Source organism: Melanotaenia boesemani, chromosome 20 (genome assembly GCF_017639745.1).
Source record: "Melanotaenia boesemani isolate fMelBoe1 chromosome 20, fMelBoe1.pri, whole genome shotgun sequence".
NCBI lineage: Eukaryota > Metazoa > Chordata > Actinopteri > Atheriniformes > Melanotaeniidae > Melanotaenia > Melanotaenia boesemani.
In genome coordinates, this window is record NC_055701.1 from 990,706 (window position 1) to 1,006,628 (window position 15,923).

The following is a 15,923-nucleotide window of genomic DNA, read 5'->3' on the forward strand; positions in this document are numbered from 1 at the left end:
CCATCCCTCCAACCGTTCATCCATCCATCCATCCATCCATCCATCCCTCCAACTGTTCATCCATCCATCCATTCGTCCTTCCGACCGTTCACCCATCCATCCATCCGTCTTTCCATCCATCCATCCATCTGTCCCTCTGACCATTTATCCATCCATCCATCCATCCATCCATCCATCCGTTTCTCCATCCATCCATCCATCCCTACGACCGTCCCTCCATCCGTCCCTCCGACTGTCCCTCCATCCATCCATCTGTCCCTCCGACTGTTCATCCATCCATCCCTTCGATTGTTCATCCATCCATCCTTCTGTCCCTCCGACTGTTCATCCATCCGTCCCTCCGACCATCCCTCTATCCATCCATCTGTCCCTTCGACCATCCTTCATCCATCTGTCCCTCCGACCGTTCATCCATCCGTCCCTCCATCCATCCATCCATCCATCCATCCATCTGTCTGTCCCTTCAACCGTTCATCCATCCATCCATCCATCCATCTGTCCCTCTGACCGTTCATCCATCCATCCATCCATTCATCCATCCCTCCGATCGTTCATCCATCCATCCATCTATCCCGCCGACTGTTCATCCATCCATCCATCCATTCATCCATCCCTCCGATCGTTCATCCATCCATCCCTTCGACCAGCCTTCTATCCATCCATCTGTCCCTCCGACCGTTCATCCATCCGTCCCTTCGACCATCCTTCTATCCATCCATCTGTCCCTCTGACCGTAAATCCATTCATCATCCATCCATCCATCCATCCGTCCCTCCGATCGTCCCTCCATCCATCCACCCATCTGTCCGTCCTTCCGACCGTTCAACCATCCATCCGTCTATCCCTCCATCCATCCATCCATTTGTCTGTCTGACCATTCATCCATCCATCATCCATCTGTCCCTCTAACCGTTCATCCATCCATCCCTCCAACTGGTCATCCATCCATCCATCCATCCATCCGTCTATCCCTCCATCCATCCATCCATTTGTCTGTCCGACCATTCATCCATCCATCCATCTGTCCCTCCGACCGTTCATCCATCCATCCATCCATCTGTCCCTCTAACCGTTCATCCATCCATCCCTCCAACCGTTCATCCATCCATCCATCCATCTGTCCCTCCAACCGTTCATCCATCCGTCCCTCCAACTGTTCATCCATCCATCCATTCGTCCTTCCGACCGTTCACCCATCCATCCATCCGTCTTTCCATCCATCCATCCATCCATCCATCCATCTGTCCCTCTGACCATTCATCCATCCATCCATCTGTCTCTCCACCCATCCATCCATCCGTCCCTCCGACCGTTCATCCTTCTATCCATCCATCCATCCCTCCGACCGTCCCTCCATCCATCCATCTGTCCCTCCGACTGTTCATCCATCCATCCCTTCGATTGTTCATCCATCCATCCATGTGTTCCTCCGACCGTTCATCCATCCGTCCCTCCGACAATCCCTCTATCCATCCATCTGTCCCTCCGACCGTTCATCCATCCGTCCCTCCATCCATCCATCCATCCCTCTGATCGTTCATCCATCCATCCGTCTGTCCATCCATCCGTCCCTCCGACCGTCCCTCTGATCGTCCATACATCCATCTATCCATCCATCCATCCATCCATCCATCCCTCCGACCGTCCCTCTGATTGTCCATCCATCCATTCATCTATCTCTCCGACCGTTCACCCATTCATCCGTCTGTCCATCCATTCGTCTGTCCCTCCATCCATCCATCTTTCCTTCCATCTGTCCCTCCGACCGTCCCTCTGATCGTCCATCCATCCATCCATCCATCCATCCATCCATCCATCCGTCCGTCCATCCGTCCCTCCGTCCGTCCCTCTGATTGTCCATCCATCCATTCATCTATCTCTCCGACCGTTCACCCATCCATCCGTCTGTCCATCCATTCGTCTTTCCCTCCATCCATCCATCCATCCATCCGTCCCTCCGACCGTCCCTCTGATCGTCCATCCATCCATCCATCAATCCATCCATCCATCCATCCATCCATCCATCCATCCATCCGTCCGTCCATCCGTCCCTCCGTCCGTCCCTCTGATTGTCCATCCATCCATTCATCTATCTCTCCGACCGTTCACCCATCCATCCGTCTGTCCATCCATTCGTCTTTCCCTCCATCCATCCATCCGTCCCTCCGACCGTCCATCTGTCCCTCCGACTGTTCATCCATCCCTTCGATTGTTCATCCATCCATCCATGTGTTCCTCCGACCGTTCATCCATCCGTCCCTCCGACAATCCCTCTATCCATCCATCTGTCCCTCCGACCGTTCATCCATCCGTCCCTCCATCCATCCATCCATCCCTCTGATCGTTCATCCATCCATCCGTCTGTCCATCCATCCGTCCCTCCGACCTTCCCTCTGATCGTCCATACATCCATCTATCCATCCATCCATCCATCCATCCATCCATCCCTCCGACCGTCCCTCTGATTGTCCATCCATCCATTCATCTATCTCTCCGACCGTTCACCCATTCATCCGTCTGTCCATCCATTCGTCTGTCCCTCCATCCATCCATCCATCCATCCATCTTTCCTTCCATCTGTCCCTCCGACCGTCCCTCTGATCGTCCATCCATCCATCAATCCATCCATCCATCCATCCATCCATCCATCCATCCATCCATCCATCCGTCCGTCCATCCGTCCCTCCGTCCGTCCCTCTGATTGTCCATCCATCCATTCATCTATCTCTCCGACCGTTCACCCATCCATCCGTCTGTCCATCCATTCGTCTTTCCCTCCATCCATCCATCCATCCATCCGTCCCTCCGACCGTCCCTCTGATCGTCCATCCATCCATCCATCAATCCATCCATCCATCCATCCATCCATCCATCCATCCATCCATCCGTCCGTCCATCCGTCCCTCCGTCCGTCCCTCTGATTGTCCATCCATCCATTCATCTATCTCTCCGACCGTTCACCCATCCATCCGTCTGTCCATCCATTCGTCTTTCCCTCCATCCATCCATCCATCCATCCGTCCCTCCGACCGTCCATCTGTCCCTCCGACTGTTCATCCATCCCTTCGATTGTTCATCCATCCATCCATGTGTTCCTCCGACCGTTCATCCATCCGTCCCTCCGACAATCCCTCTATCCATCCATCTGTCCCTCCGACCGTTCATCCATCCGTCCCTCCATCCATCCATCCATCCCTCTGATCGTTCATCCATCCATCCGTCTGTCCATCCATCATCCCTCTGTCCGTCCGTTTTTCTGTACTGCTTGTTTAAGTTCATGGTTGCAGGGTAGCTTGAGTGTGTCCGAGGTTTGTAAGTTTTTTGCATGTTGCCTGCGTGCAGCTGCATCTGGAGGGCGAGGAGAGTCTCTGCATGCATTTTCATACCCAATCAGCACGAGTCATCTGTAAAACTCGGGTCAAATGTCCTGCAAAGAGGCAGAAAAGAGGAAGCTGAAGAAATAAATTATTAACAAAGCTTGTTCTGATCTGCTTATCTCACCTTGCTAGCGAAGAAATTCAAGATGCTGCAAAGCTGATGGAATGAACCAGCATAGGCCGTGTACTGGTGGATTTCAGAGGTCTGAATGAGACATTCTCACATTACGATGGCATTAAATCTGTCCATCATATACATAAAACTGATCGGATCACTGATTGGTAAACATGTCAGCTGGAATCAGATGGATTTCAGTCAGATAGATGACACACTGTCCATGTAGACGTAGCTAATGATGCTAATTCATTCAGCTGCAGAGTTAATGAATGTACGGAATCAGTGGGTCAGTGATGCTTTCACTGACATGCCGTAAACATGGCGGACTCCTGTCAGGGCTCGCTGGTGTCTGTTCAGGGAAAGCGGTGAACACTTATTCCCTGATGGCCTCCATGGTTAGAGCATTCAGGTACACAACCGCTGTCCAGCATCGCTCTGCTTTCCTCAGTATAGATTAAAACAACGTCGTTCGCTGACAGCCGAGCCCTCTGGAAGCAGCCTGAATGTTTCCCGTCTGAGCTCTTTTACGCCAGCAGGGGCTGTTTTCATCGCGTCCCGCCCAGCTGATAAAACTCTGATGAAAGTGATGTCAGCGCCGTATCAGACTTGTTTCCCGGTTTTCCCGCTGGCCTCCTGAATGTGTTAAAATCGGACCCAACTCAGCTGGTCCATCGTCTCACGTCTGGGAATAAAAGTGAGTCAGAAATAAAGGTGGAGCTGGTGGCTGCACAGAAAATCACTTTCTACACTTCTTATCCTACATTTGTGGGAAAACTTCCTTCCATGAAATCAGCACATTTAAAGTGTTTTCTCTTAAATAAACCCGGCCAGCGTATCAGAGGAAGCATCTCAGGGTTTTACACGTGTGTGAGTCCCAGGACACAAAACAGTTTTCACCAGCCTGATCTCTGGCCTGTGGCAGCTCAGATGTTTTTTATTTATCTAAAAAAAAAAACAAACAAACAAACAATTTTTTAAATTTATTTTAATCCAAATTTAATTCAAATGTATTTATTTAAACAGAACTGGTGAGCTGCAGTTTCCACTGTGGTCTGTTCGACGGGACAGATTCATACTGATCCTCTTCCTCCTCCTCGTCCTCCTCTTTGTCTTTCTCCTCTTCCTCCTCCTCTTCCTCCTCTTTGTCTTTCTCCTCCTCTTCCTCCTCTTTGTCTTTCTCCTCTTCCTCATCCTCTTCCTCCTGTTTGTCTTCCTCTTTGTCTTTCTCGTCTTCCTCCTCCTCTTTGCCTTTCTCCTCCTCCTCTTCCTACTGTTTGTCTTTCTCCTCTTCCTCATCCTCTTCCTCCTCCTCGTCTTCCTCTTTGTCTTTCTCCTTTTCCTCCTCCTCTTCCTCCTCTTTGTCTTTCTCCTCTTCCTCATCCTCTTCCTCCTCCTCTTCCTCCTCCTCGTCCTCCTCTTTGTCTTTCTCCTCTTCCTCATCCACTTCCTCCTGTTTGTCTTCCTCTCACCCCTCCTTCTGCTCCTCCTCATCCTCCTTGTCCTCCTCATCTTCCTCCTCATCCTCCTCCTCCCCTTCCTCCTCCTCCTCTTCTCCTCTTTGTCTTCTCCTCTTCCTCCTCCTCCTCTTTGTTTGCTTCTTCCCCCTCCTCCTCTTCTTCCTCATCCTACTCTTCCTCCTCCTCTTCCTCGTCCTCGTCCTCTTCCTTATCCTCCTCCTCTCTCTTCTCCTTCTCATCGTCCTCCACTTCCTTCCCGTCCTCCTCCTCCTTTTCCCCCTCCTCTTCTCCTCCTTGTCGTCCTCCACTTCCTCCTCCTCTTCCTCTACCTCCTCCTGCTCCTCCTCCTCCTATTCCTCCTCCTCCTGCTCCTCTTACTCCTTGTCATCCTCCACTTCCTCCTCCTCTTCCTCTACCTCCTCCTGCTCCTCCTCCTCCTCTTCCTCCTCGTCCTCCTCCTCTTCCTCGTCCTCATCCTCCTAGTCCTCTTCCTTATCCTCGTCCTCCACTTCCTCCTGTTTGTCTTCCTCTCACCCCTCCTTCTCCTCCTCCTCATCCTCCTTGTCCTCCTCATCTTCCTCCTAATCCTCCTCCTCCCCTTCCTCATCCTCCTCTTCTCCTCTTTGTCTTCTCCTCTTCCTCCTCCTCCTCTTTGTTTTCTTCTTCCCCCTCCTCCTCCTCTTCCTTCTCATTCTCCTCTCTCTCCTCCTTCTCATCATCCTCCACTTCCTCCTCCTCTTCCTCTACCTCCTCCTGCTCCTCATCCTCTTCCTTATCCTCTTCCTCCACTTCCTCCTTTTTGTCTTCTTCTCACCCCTCCTCCTCCTCCTCTTCCTCCTCCTCCTGCTCATGGTGGAGGTTTCTGCCGTTTTAGTGTCATGTTTGCTGAAGCATGACACTAAAATACAGAGCATGAAATTAACTGTGGCTCCCTCCTCCTCCTCCTCTTCGTCCTCCTCCTCTTCCTCCCCCTCCTCCTCCTCTTCGCTCTTCATCGCATCTTCCTCTGGTTTTACTGTGACGGGGTCGCTCTGTCTCAGAGGCCCAGCGAGGGCCTTGGTCCGCCCTGCAGGACTTTCCTCGTCCTCTGATGGACCAGCAGCAGTGAAAACACAGGTTTAATCTCAGCATGAACGTGTGCCGCTGCACCCCCCGTGACGGCCAAGCAGCTGATCGTCAGCATCAGCAATAAACAGCTTCATTCAGTCCACTCCACCACTGTCCACTCCACCACATGTCCACTCCACCACTGTCCACTCCACCACATGTCCACTCCACCACATGTCCACTCCACCACTGTCCACTCCACCACATGTCCACTCCACCACTGTCCACTCCGCCACTGTCCACTCCGCCACTGTCCACTCCACCACATGTCCACTCCACCACTGTCCACTCCGCCACTGTCCACTCCACCACTGTCCACTCCGCCACTGTCCACTCCGCCACATGTCCACTCCGCCACATGTCCACTCCACCACATCTCCACTCCACCACATGTCCACTCCGCCACTGTCCACTCCGCCACATGTCCACTCCGCCACATGTCCACTCCGCCACTGTCCACTCCACCACATGTCCACTCCACCACATCTCCACTCCACCACATGTCCACTCCGCCACATGTCCACTCCGCCACATGTCCACTCCGCCACTGTCCACTCCACCACATGTCCACTCCACCACATCTCCACTCCACCACATGTCCACTCCGCCACTGTCCACTCCACCACATCTCCACTCCACCACATGTCCACTCCACCACATGTCCACTCCGCCACTGTCCACTCCACCACTGTCCACTCCACCACATGTCCACTCCGCCACTGTCCACTCCACCACATGTCCACTCCGCCACTGTCCACTCCACCACTGTCCACTCCACCACATGTCCACTCCGCCACTGTCCACTCCACCACATGTCCACTCCGCCACTGTCCACTCCACCACTGTCCACTCCACCACATGTCCACTCCGCCACTGTCCACTCCACCACATGTCCACTCCGCCACTGTCCACTCCACCACTGTCCACTCCACCACATGTCCACTCCGCCACTGTCCACTCCACCACTGTCCACTCCACCACATGTCCACTCCGCCACTGTCCACTCCACCACATCTCCACTCCACCACATGTCCACTCCGCCACTGTCCACTCCACCAGATGTCCACTCCGCCACTGTCCACTCCGCCACTGTCCACTCCACCACTGTCCACTCCACCACATGTCCACTCCGCCACTGTCCACTCCACCACATGTCCACTCCGCCACTGTCCACTCCACCACTGTCCACTCCGCCACTGTCCACTCCACCACTGTCCACTCCACCACATGTCTACTCGACCTCTTGTCCACTGCCCATACATCCACTGGATGGATATTTCCTGTGTTTGTCCCCCAGTCTGTCCCACAGTTAAAGTCTTCCTTGTGCTTCTAACCAAGTTCATGTTGAATTTTGTGTCTCCTGTGAACTGCCTGCGTCTCTGTGGCTGAGCAGGTGTTTGATGCTAACTGCTAACAGCATCTCTGCCGTGTGGTAATGACCCAGGTCGTCAAGCTGAAGTCATTCTGATTGTAAAAAGAGAGAATTTTTTATAATAAAGATGCCTGATGTGTCTGATACAGACGGCTTTTTCTGCTAATCGTTGTAATAATATAATAATAATAATCGTTCCCCAGACCTCTGAGTGGTGTTGTTTGTTACCTTGTTCTGTATGTGTGTGTGGGGGGAGTCACACCCAGGCCTTTAATTTCCTTTTATTACTCTCCATTTATAACTATCATCCATAAATTCATTATGTTTATATAATAAATAGAATAATTTTTATTTTACTATTGATTACTTCAAGTCAGACTGGGTATAAAAAATTAAATATATAATTTTTATTATGTTTTATACGAATCAGACTGATCAGGGTGAATTTAGATTGAATATAAAAACTGCGAACCAAACTTTCTTTTATATTTTATTCCTTCGAGCCTGAAACGATAACAGGAGGAAGGTGGCGCTGTGGCTCTATCATGGTTTCTGAGCAGAAAGTCTCATCTGGAGTCTCTGGTGGCTTGTTTCTGTCATTGCTTTGTCATCATCACCCAGATGACACTCATGTCAAACGGTCCTGGGGGAGGCTGCCGGGGGAGGGAGGGGGGAGTCAGGGGTTAAGGGAAGCTAATTTCACGCCTTTTTATTTGCTCTGGTCTCAGGAGAGGAACTCTATGAGCATTATCACTTCCAGCTGGTTCAAATGGACACACACACACACACACACTCTTTGTGTTTCATGGTGACGATGCCTCCAAGCTCAAAGTCAGGTACATAAAGAAACTGATATTGTTTCCCAGAATGCCGTGGGCTGAGTGGGATTTTCCAGTTCTCCTGTTCTTAACGTTCAGAGCCGAGTGAAATGAGTCGTCTCAGCGTTTCCTGGGAGTGGTTGTATTTACTCCTGGAAACCGGAGTTAATACAACCACTCCCGGTTTCCAGACTTCTGCTTCTTCTTCCTCCTCTGACAGTTTTTACGCTGCAGAAAACGCTGAAAATGAGACAAAAAGACCCTTAAAACACCAGTAAAACGTTAAATAAAAGAGGTGAAAGTCGACGTGGGTTTGCAGAGTTGTTGGGTTCCTTTGTTCCCTGCTCCGGGGTCCCAGGACTACGGACCTTTACGGAACATTCACAGCAGCAAAAAGAGCAAATAAATGTGCTTTAATTCCTCCAGGTAGACGTGTTCACCTGCAGCCACCAGGATGCTTAAGGTTTCCTCATCTTTCAGCAACCCAAGAGAGAGGAAAAAAAGAGCAGAAGTTTTGAGAAAGAACAAGATGATATTTGAGCGTGAAAACCAGAAATCCTGTTCTCAAAGCAAACAATTACGCTCCTGATTAAAATGTCCCCATATATATTTCCTTCCTTTGTACTGGAGTGACACTGTGAATGTTTTGCCTTCATTTCGTTGTGAAAGCGCCATCTCTGAGCAGCTTATGAGTGTAAAAACGCGTGTTGCTAGGGGACAAAGGTGTTCCTGCAGACCTGACCCGTTCCCTGTCCGGCAGGTCCACCTGCGATCAGCTGAGCGGCTCCGGGACCTGTGCTGCGCCAACCGGGGGACTTTCATCAAGGTGGGGCAGCACCTCGGAGCTCTGGACTACCTGCTGCCTGAGGAGTACACCTCCACCCTGAAGGTGCTCCACAGCCGAGCTCCTCAGAGCAGCATGGAGGAGATCCAGCAGGTCATCAGAGAAGATCTGGGAAAGGAGGTGAGAGGTGGTCACATGACAGGTCACATGGTCCCTACCGGCTGACGTGGGAATCATTTTTTATTCATGCAAACACATCATACAAAAACGGAGAAAAAAGTAATACTTGGACAAACAAGGTGAAAACAGATCAGATAAAGTCCAGATGCTAACATATAAAATAAGAATAACAGTGATATTAATAACATAACTGAAATAAAATCAGGATCTTAGTTGTCATAACAAAAAACTAAAAATGGCATAAGTAATGACAAATATATCTTAATGGAAAGAAGAAAATAAGTCATTTTAAAGTATTATTATTAACTACAAAAAAAAAGCAGAATTATGATCTCTGTTCTCATCAGATTAATAATAATGCTGATAAACAATGAGACATAGGGAAGAAATAAGGAGGAAGAAATAAGGAGGAAGAAATAAGGAGAAAGAAATAAGGAGAAAGAAATAAGGAGAAAGAAATAAGGAGGAAGAAATAAGGAGGAAGAAATAGGGAGAAAGAAATAAGGAGGAAGAAATAAGGAGGAGGAAATAAGGAGAAAGAAATAAGGAGGAAGAAATAAGGAGGAAGAAATAGGGAGGAAGAAATAAGGAGGAAGAAATAAGGAGGAAGAAATAAGGAGGAAGAAATAGGGAGGAAGAAATAAGGAGGAAGAAATAAGGAGGAAGAAATAGGGAGAAAGAAATAAGGAGAAAGAAATAAGGAGGAGGAAATAAGGAGAAAGAAATAAGGAGGAAGAAATAGGGAGGAAGAAATAAGGAGGAAGAAATAAGGAGGAAGAAATAGGGAGGAAGAAATAAGGAGGAAGAAATAAGGAGGAAGAAATAGGGAGAAAGAAATAAGGAGAAAGAAATAAGGAGGAAGAAATAAGGAGGAAGAAATAAGGAGAAAGAAATAAGGAGAAAGAATTAGGGAGAAAGAAATAAGGAGGAAGAAATAAGGAGAAAGAAATAGGGAGAAAGAAATAGGGAGGAAGAAATAAGAAGAAAGAAATAAGGAGGAAGAAATAAGGAGAAAGAAATAAGGAGAAAGAAATAAGGAGGAAGAAATAGGGAGAAAGAAATAAGGAGGAAGAAATAAGAAGAAAGAAATAAGTAGGAAGAAATAAGGAGGAAGAAATAAGAAGAAAGAAATAGGGAGAAAGAAATAGGGAGGAAGAAATAAGGAGGAAGAAATAAGGAGAAAGAAATAAGGAGAAAGAAATAGGGAGAAAGAAATAAGGAGGAAGAAATAAGGAGAAAGAAATAAGAGGAAAGAAATAGGGAGGAAGAAATAAGGAGAAAGAAATAAGGAGGAAGAAATAGGGAGAAAGAAATAAGGAGGAAGAAATAAGGAGGAAGCAATAAGGAGGAAGAAATAAGGAGAAAGAAATAAGGAGGAAGAAATAAGGAGAAAGAAATAAGGAGGAAGAAATAGGGAGGAAGAAATAAGGAGAAAGAAATAAGGAGGAGGAAATAAGGAGAAAGAAATAGGGAGGAAGAAATAAGGAGGAAGAAATAAGGAGAAAGAAATAAGGAGGAAGAAATAGGGAGAAAGAAATAAGGAGGAAGAAATAAGAAGAAAGAAATAAGGAGGAAGAAATAAGGAGAAAGAAATAGGGAGGAAGAAATAAGAAGAAAGAAATAAGGAGGAAGAAATAAGGAGAAAGAAATAAGGAGGAAGAAATAAGGAGAAAGAAATAAGGAGGAAGAAATAAGGAGAAAGAAATAAGGAGGAAGAAATAAGGAGAAAGAAATAAGGAGGAAGAAATAGGGAGGAAGAAATAAGGAGAAAGAAATAAGGAGGAGGAAATAGGGAGGAAGAAATAAAGAGGAAGAAATAAGGAGAAAGAAATAAGGAGGAAGAAATAGGGAGAAAGAAATAAGGAGGAAGAAATAAGAAGAAAGAAATAAGGAGGAAGAAATAAGGAGAAAGAAATAGGGAGGAAGAAATAAGAAGAAAAATAAGGAGGAAGAAATAAGGAGAAAGAAATAAGGAGGAAGAAATAAGGAGAAAGAAATAAGGAGGAAGAAATAAGGAGAAAGAAATAGGGAGGAAGAAATAAGGAGGAAGAAATAAGGAGAAAGAAATAAGGAAGAAGAAATAAGGAGGAAGAAATAAGGAGAAAGAAATAAGGAAGAAGACATAAGGAGGAAGAAATAGGGAGGAAGAAATAAGAAGAAAGAAATAAGAAGAAAGAAATAAGGAGGAAGAAATAAGAAGAAAGAAATAAGGAGGAAGAAATAAGGAGAAGGAAATAGGGAGGAAGAAATAAGGAGGAAGAAATAAGGAGGAAGAAATAAGGAAGAAGAAATAAGGAGAAAGAAATAAGGAGGAAGAAATAAGGAGAAAGAAATAAGGAGAAAGAAATAAGGAAGAAGAAATAAGGAGGAAGAAATAGGGAGGAAGAAATAAGAAGAAAGAAATAAGGAGGAAGAAATAAGGAGGAAGAAATAAGAAGAAAGAAATAAGGAGGAAGAAATAAGGAGAAAGAAATAGGGAGGAAGAAATAAGAAGAACGAAATAAGGAGGAAGAAATAAGGAGGAAGAAATAAGGAGAAAGAAATAAGGAGGAAGAAATAAGAAGAAAGAAATAAGGAGAAAGAAATAGGGAGAAAGAAATAAGGCGGAAGAAATAAGGAAGAAGAAATAAGGAGGAAGAAATAAGGAGGAAGAAATAGGGAGAAAGAAATAAGGATGAAGAAATAAGGAGGAGGAAATAAGGAGAAAGAAATAAGGAGGAAGAAATAAGGAGGAAGAAATACGGAGGAAGAAATAAGGAGGAAGAAATAAGGAGGAAGAAATTAGGAGGAAGAAATAGGGAGGAAGAAATAAGGAGGAAGAAATAAGGAGGAAGAAATAGGGAGAAAGAAATAAGGAGAAAGAAATAAGGAGGAGGAAATAAGGAGAAAGAAATAAGGAGGAAGAAATAAGGAGGAAGAAATAGGGAGGAAGAAATAAGGAGGAAGAAATAAGGAGGAAGAAATAAGGAGGAAGAAATAGGGAGAAAGAAATAAGGAGAAAGAAATAAGGAGGAAGAAATAAGGAGGAAGAAATAAGGAGAAAGAAATAAGGAGAAAGAATTAGGGAGAAAGAAATAAGGAGGAAGAAATAAGGAGAAAGAAATAGGGAGAAAGAAATAGGGAGGAAGAAATAAGAAGAAAGAAATAAGGAGGAAGAAATAAGGAGAAAGAAATAAGGAGGAAGAAATAGGGAGAACGAAATAAGGAGGAAGAAATAAGAAGAAAGAAATAAGTAGGAAGAAATAAGGAGGAAGAAATAAGAAGAAAGAAATAGGGAGAAAGAAATAGGGAGGAAGAAATAAGGAGGAAGAAATAAGGAGAAAGAAATAAGGAGAAAGAAATAAGGAGGAAGAAATAGGGAGAAAGAAATAAGGAGGAAGAAATAAGGAGAAAGAAATAAGAGGAAAGAAATAGGGAGGAAGAAATAAGGAGAAAGAAATAAGGAGGAAGAAATAGGGAGGAAGAAATAAGGAGAAAGAAATAAGGAGGAAGAAATAGGGAGGAAGAAATAAGGAGAAAGAAATAAGGAGGAGGAAATAAGGAAGAAGAAATAAAGAGGAAGAAATAGGGAGGAAGAAATAAGGAGGAAGAAATAAGAAGAAAGAAATAAGGAGGAAGAAATAAGGAGAAAGAAATAAGGAGGAAGAAATAAGGAGAAAGAAATAAGGAGGAAGAAATAAGGAGAAACAAATAAGGAAGAAGAAATAAGGAGGAAGAAATAGGGAGGAAGAAATAAGAAGAAAGAAATAAGGAGGAAGAAATAAGAAGAAAGAAATAAGGAGGAGGAAATAAGGAGAAAGAAATAAGGAGGAAGACATAAGAAGAAAGAAATAAGGAGGAAGAAATAAGGAGAAAGAAATAAGGAGAAAGAAATAAGTAAGAAGAAATAAGGAGGAAGAAATAAGGGCGAAGAAATATGGAGGAAGAAATAAGAAGAAAGAAATAAGGAGGAATAAATAAGAAGGAAGAAATAAGGAGGAAGAAATAAGAAGGAAGAAATAGGGAGGAAGAAATAAGGAGGAAGAAATTAGAAGAAAGAAATAAGGAGGATGAAATAAGGAGGAAGAAATAGGGAGAAAGAAATAAGGAGGAAGAAATAAGAAGAAAGAAATAAGGAGGAAGAAATAAGGACAAAGAAATAAGGAAGAAGAAATAAGGAGGAAGAAATAGGGAGGAAGAAATAAGAAGAAAGAAATAAGAAGGAAGAAATAAGAAGAAAGAAATAAGGAGGAAGAAATAAGGAGGAAGAAATAGGGAGAAAGAAATAAGGAGGAAGAAATAAGAAAGAAATAAGGAGGAAGAAATAAGGAGAAAGAAATAGGGAGGAAGAAATAAGAAGAAAGAAATAAGGAGGAAGAAATAAGGAGAAAGAAATAAGGAAGAAGAAATAAGGAGGAAGAAATAAGGAGAAAGAAATAGGGAGAAAGAAATAAGGAGGAAGAAATAAGAAGAAAGAAATAAGGAGGAAGAAATAAGAAGAAAGAAATAAGGAGAAAGAAATAGGGAGGAAGAAATAAGAAGAAAGAAATAAGGAAGAAGAAATAAGAAGGAAGAAATAAGGAGGAAGAAATAAGGAGGAAGAAATAAGGAGGAAGAAATAAGGAGAAAGAAATAAGGAGAAAGAAATAAGGAGGAAGAAATAAGGAGAAAGAAATAAGGAAGAAGAAATAAGGAGGAAGAAATAGGGAGGAAGAAATAAGAAGAAAGAAATAAGGAGGAAGAAATAAGGAGGAAGAAATAAGAAGAAAGAAATAAGGAGGAAGAAATAAGGAGAAAGAAATAGGGAGGAAGAAATAAGAAGAACGAAATAAGGAGGAAGAAATAAGGAGGAAGAAATAAGGAGAAAGAAATAAGGAGGAAGAAATAAGGAGGAAGAAATAAGGAGAAAGAAATAGGGAGAAAGAAATAAGGAGGAAGAAATAAGAAGAAAGAAATAAGGAGGAAGAAATAAGAAGAAAGAAATAAGGAGGAAGAAATAAGGAGAAAGAAATAAGGAGAAAGAAATAAGTAAGAAGAAATAAGGAGGAAGAAATAAGGGCGAAGAAATATGGAGGAAGAAATAAGGAGGAAGAAATAAGAAGAAAGAAATAAGGAGGAATAAATAAGAAGGAAGAAATAAGGAGGAAGAAATAAGAAGGAAGAAATAGGGAGGAAGAAATAAGGAGGAAGAAATTAGAAGAAAGAAATAAGGAGGATGAAATAAGGAGGAAGAAATAAGGAGAAAGAAATAAGGAGGAAGAAATAAGAAGAAAGAAATAAGGAGGAAGAAATAAGGACAAAGAAATAAGGAAGAAGAAATAAGGAGGAAGAAATAGGGAGGAAGAAATAAGAAGAAAGAAATAAGGAGGAAGAAATAAGGAGGAAGAAATAGGGAGAAAGAAATAAGGAGGAAGAAATAAGAAAGAAATAAGGAGGAAGAAATAAGGAGAAAGAAATAGGGAGGAAGAAATAAGAAGAAAGAAATAAGGAGGAAGAAATAAGGAGGAAGAAATAAGGAAGAAGAAATAAGGAGGAAGAAATAAGGAGAAAGAAATAGGGAGAAAGAAATAAGGAGGAAGAAATAAGAAGAAAGAAATAAGGAGGAAGAAATAAGAAGAAAGAAATAAGGAGAAAGAAATAGGGAGGAAGAAATAAGAAGAAAGAAATAAGGAAGAAGAAATAAGAAGGAAGAAATAAGGAGGAAGAAATAAGGAGAAAGAAATAGGGAGGAAGAAATAAGGAGGAAGAAATAAGAAGAAAGAAATAAGGAGGAAGAAATAAGGAGGAAGAAATAGGGAGAAAGAAATAAGGAGGAAGAAATAAGGAGGAAGAAATAAGAAGAAAGAAATAAGGAGGAAGAAATAAGGAGAAAGAAATAGGGAGGAAGAAATAAGGAGAAAGAAATAAGGAGGAAGAAATAAGGAGGAAGAAATAAGGAGAAAGAAATAAGGAAGAAGAAATAAGGAGGAAGAAATAAGGAGGAAGAAATAAGGAGAAAGAAATAAGGAAGAAGAAATAAAGAGGAAGAAATAGGGAGGATGAAATAAGAAGAAAGAAATAAGGAGGAAGAAATAAGAAAGAAATAAGGAGGAAGAAATAAGAAGAAAGAAATAAGGAAGAAGAAATAAGGAGGAAGAAATAGGGAGGAAGAAATAAGAAGAAAGAAATAAGGAGGAAGAAATAAGAAGAAAGAAATAAGGAGGAAGAAATAAGGAGGAAGAAATAAAAAGAAAGAAAAAAGGAGGAAGAAATAGGGAGAAAGAAATAAGGAGGAAGAAATAAGGAGGAAGAAATAAGAAGAAAGAAATAAGCAGGAAGAAATAAGGAGAAAGAAATAGGGAGGAAGAAATAAGAAGAAAGAAATAAGGAGGAAGAAATAAGGAGAAAGAAATAAGGAAGAAGAAATAAGGAGGAAGAAATAAGGAGGAAGAAATAAGGAGAAAGAAATAAGGAAGAAGAAATAAGGAGGAAGAAATAAGAAGAAAGAAATAAGAAGAAAGAAATAAGGAGGAAGAAATAAGAAGAAAGAAATAAGGAGGAAGAAATAGGGAGAAAGAAATAGGGAGGAAGAAATAAGAAGAAAGAAATATGAGGAAGAAATAAGGAGGAAGAAATAAGGGCGAAGAAATATGGAGGAAGAAATAAGGAGGAGGAAATAAGGGCGAAGAAATATGGAGGAAGAAATAAGGAAGAAGAAATAAGGAGAAAGAAATAAGGAGAAAGAAATAAGG

The 15,923-nt window shown here is 43.5% G+C and overlaps 1 protein-coding gene across 6 annotated transcripts in view; it reads left to right on the forward strand.

Moving 5' to 3' along the window:
* Positions 1-15,923, forward strand: part of adck1 (aarF domain containing kinase 1) — an 87,190-nt gene that overhangs the window by 20,866 nt on the left and 50,401 nt on the right. For all 6 annotated transcript variants that reach the window (XM_041972309.1, XM_041972314.1, XM_041972312.1 and 3 more), the window contains exon 4: positions 9,010-9,213. In XM_041972309.1, the coding sequence (XP_041828243.1) occupies positions 9,010-9,213 (204 nt within the window). The remainder of the gene's footprint in view (positions 1-9,009; positions 9,214-15,923) is intronic.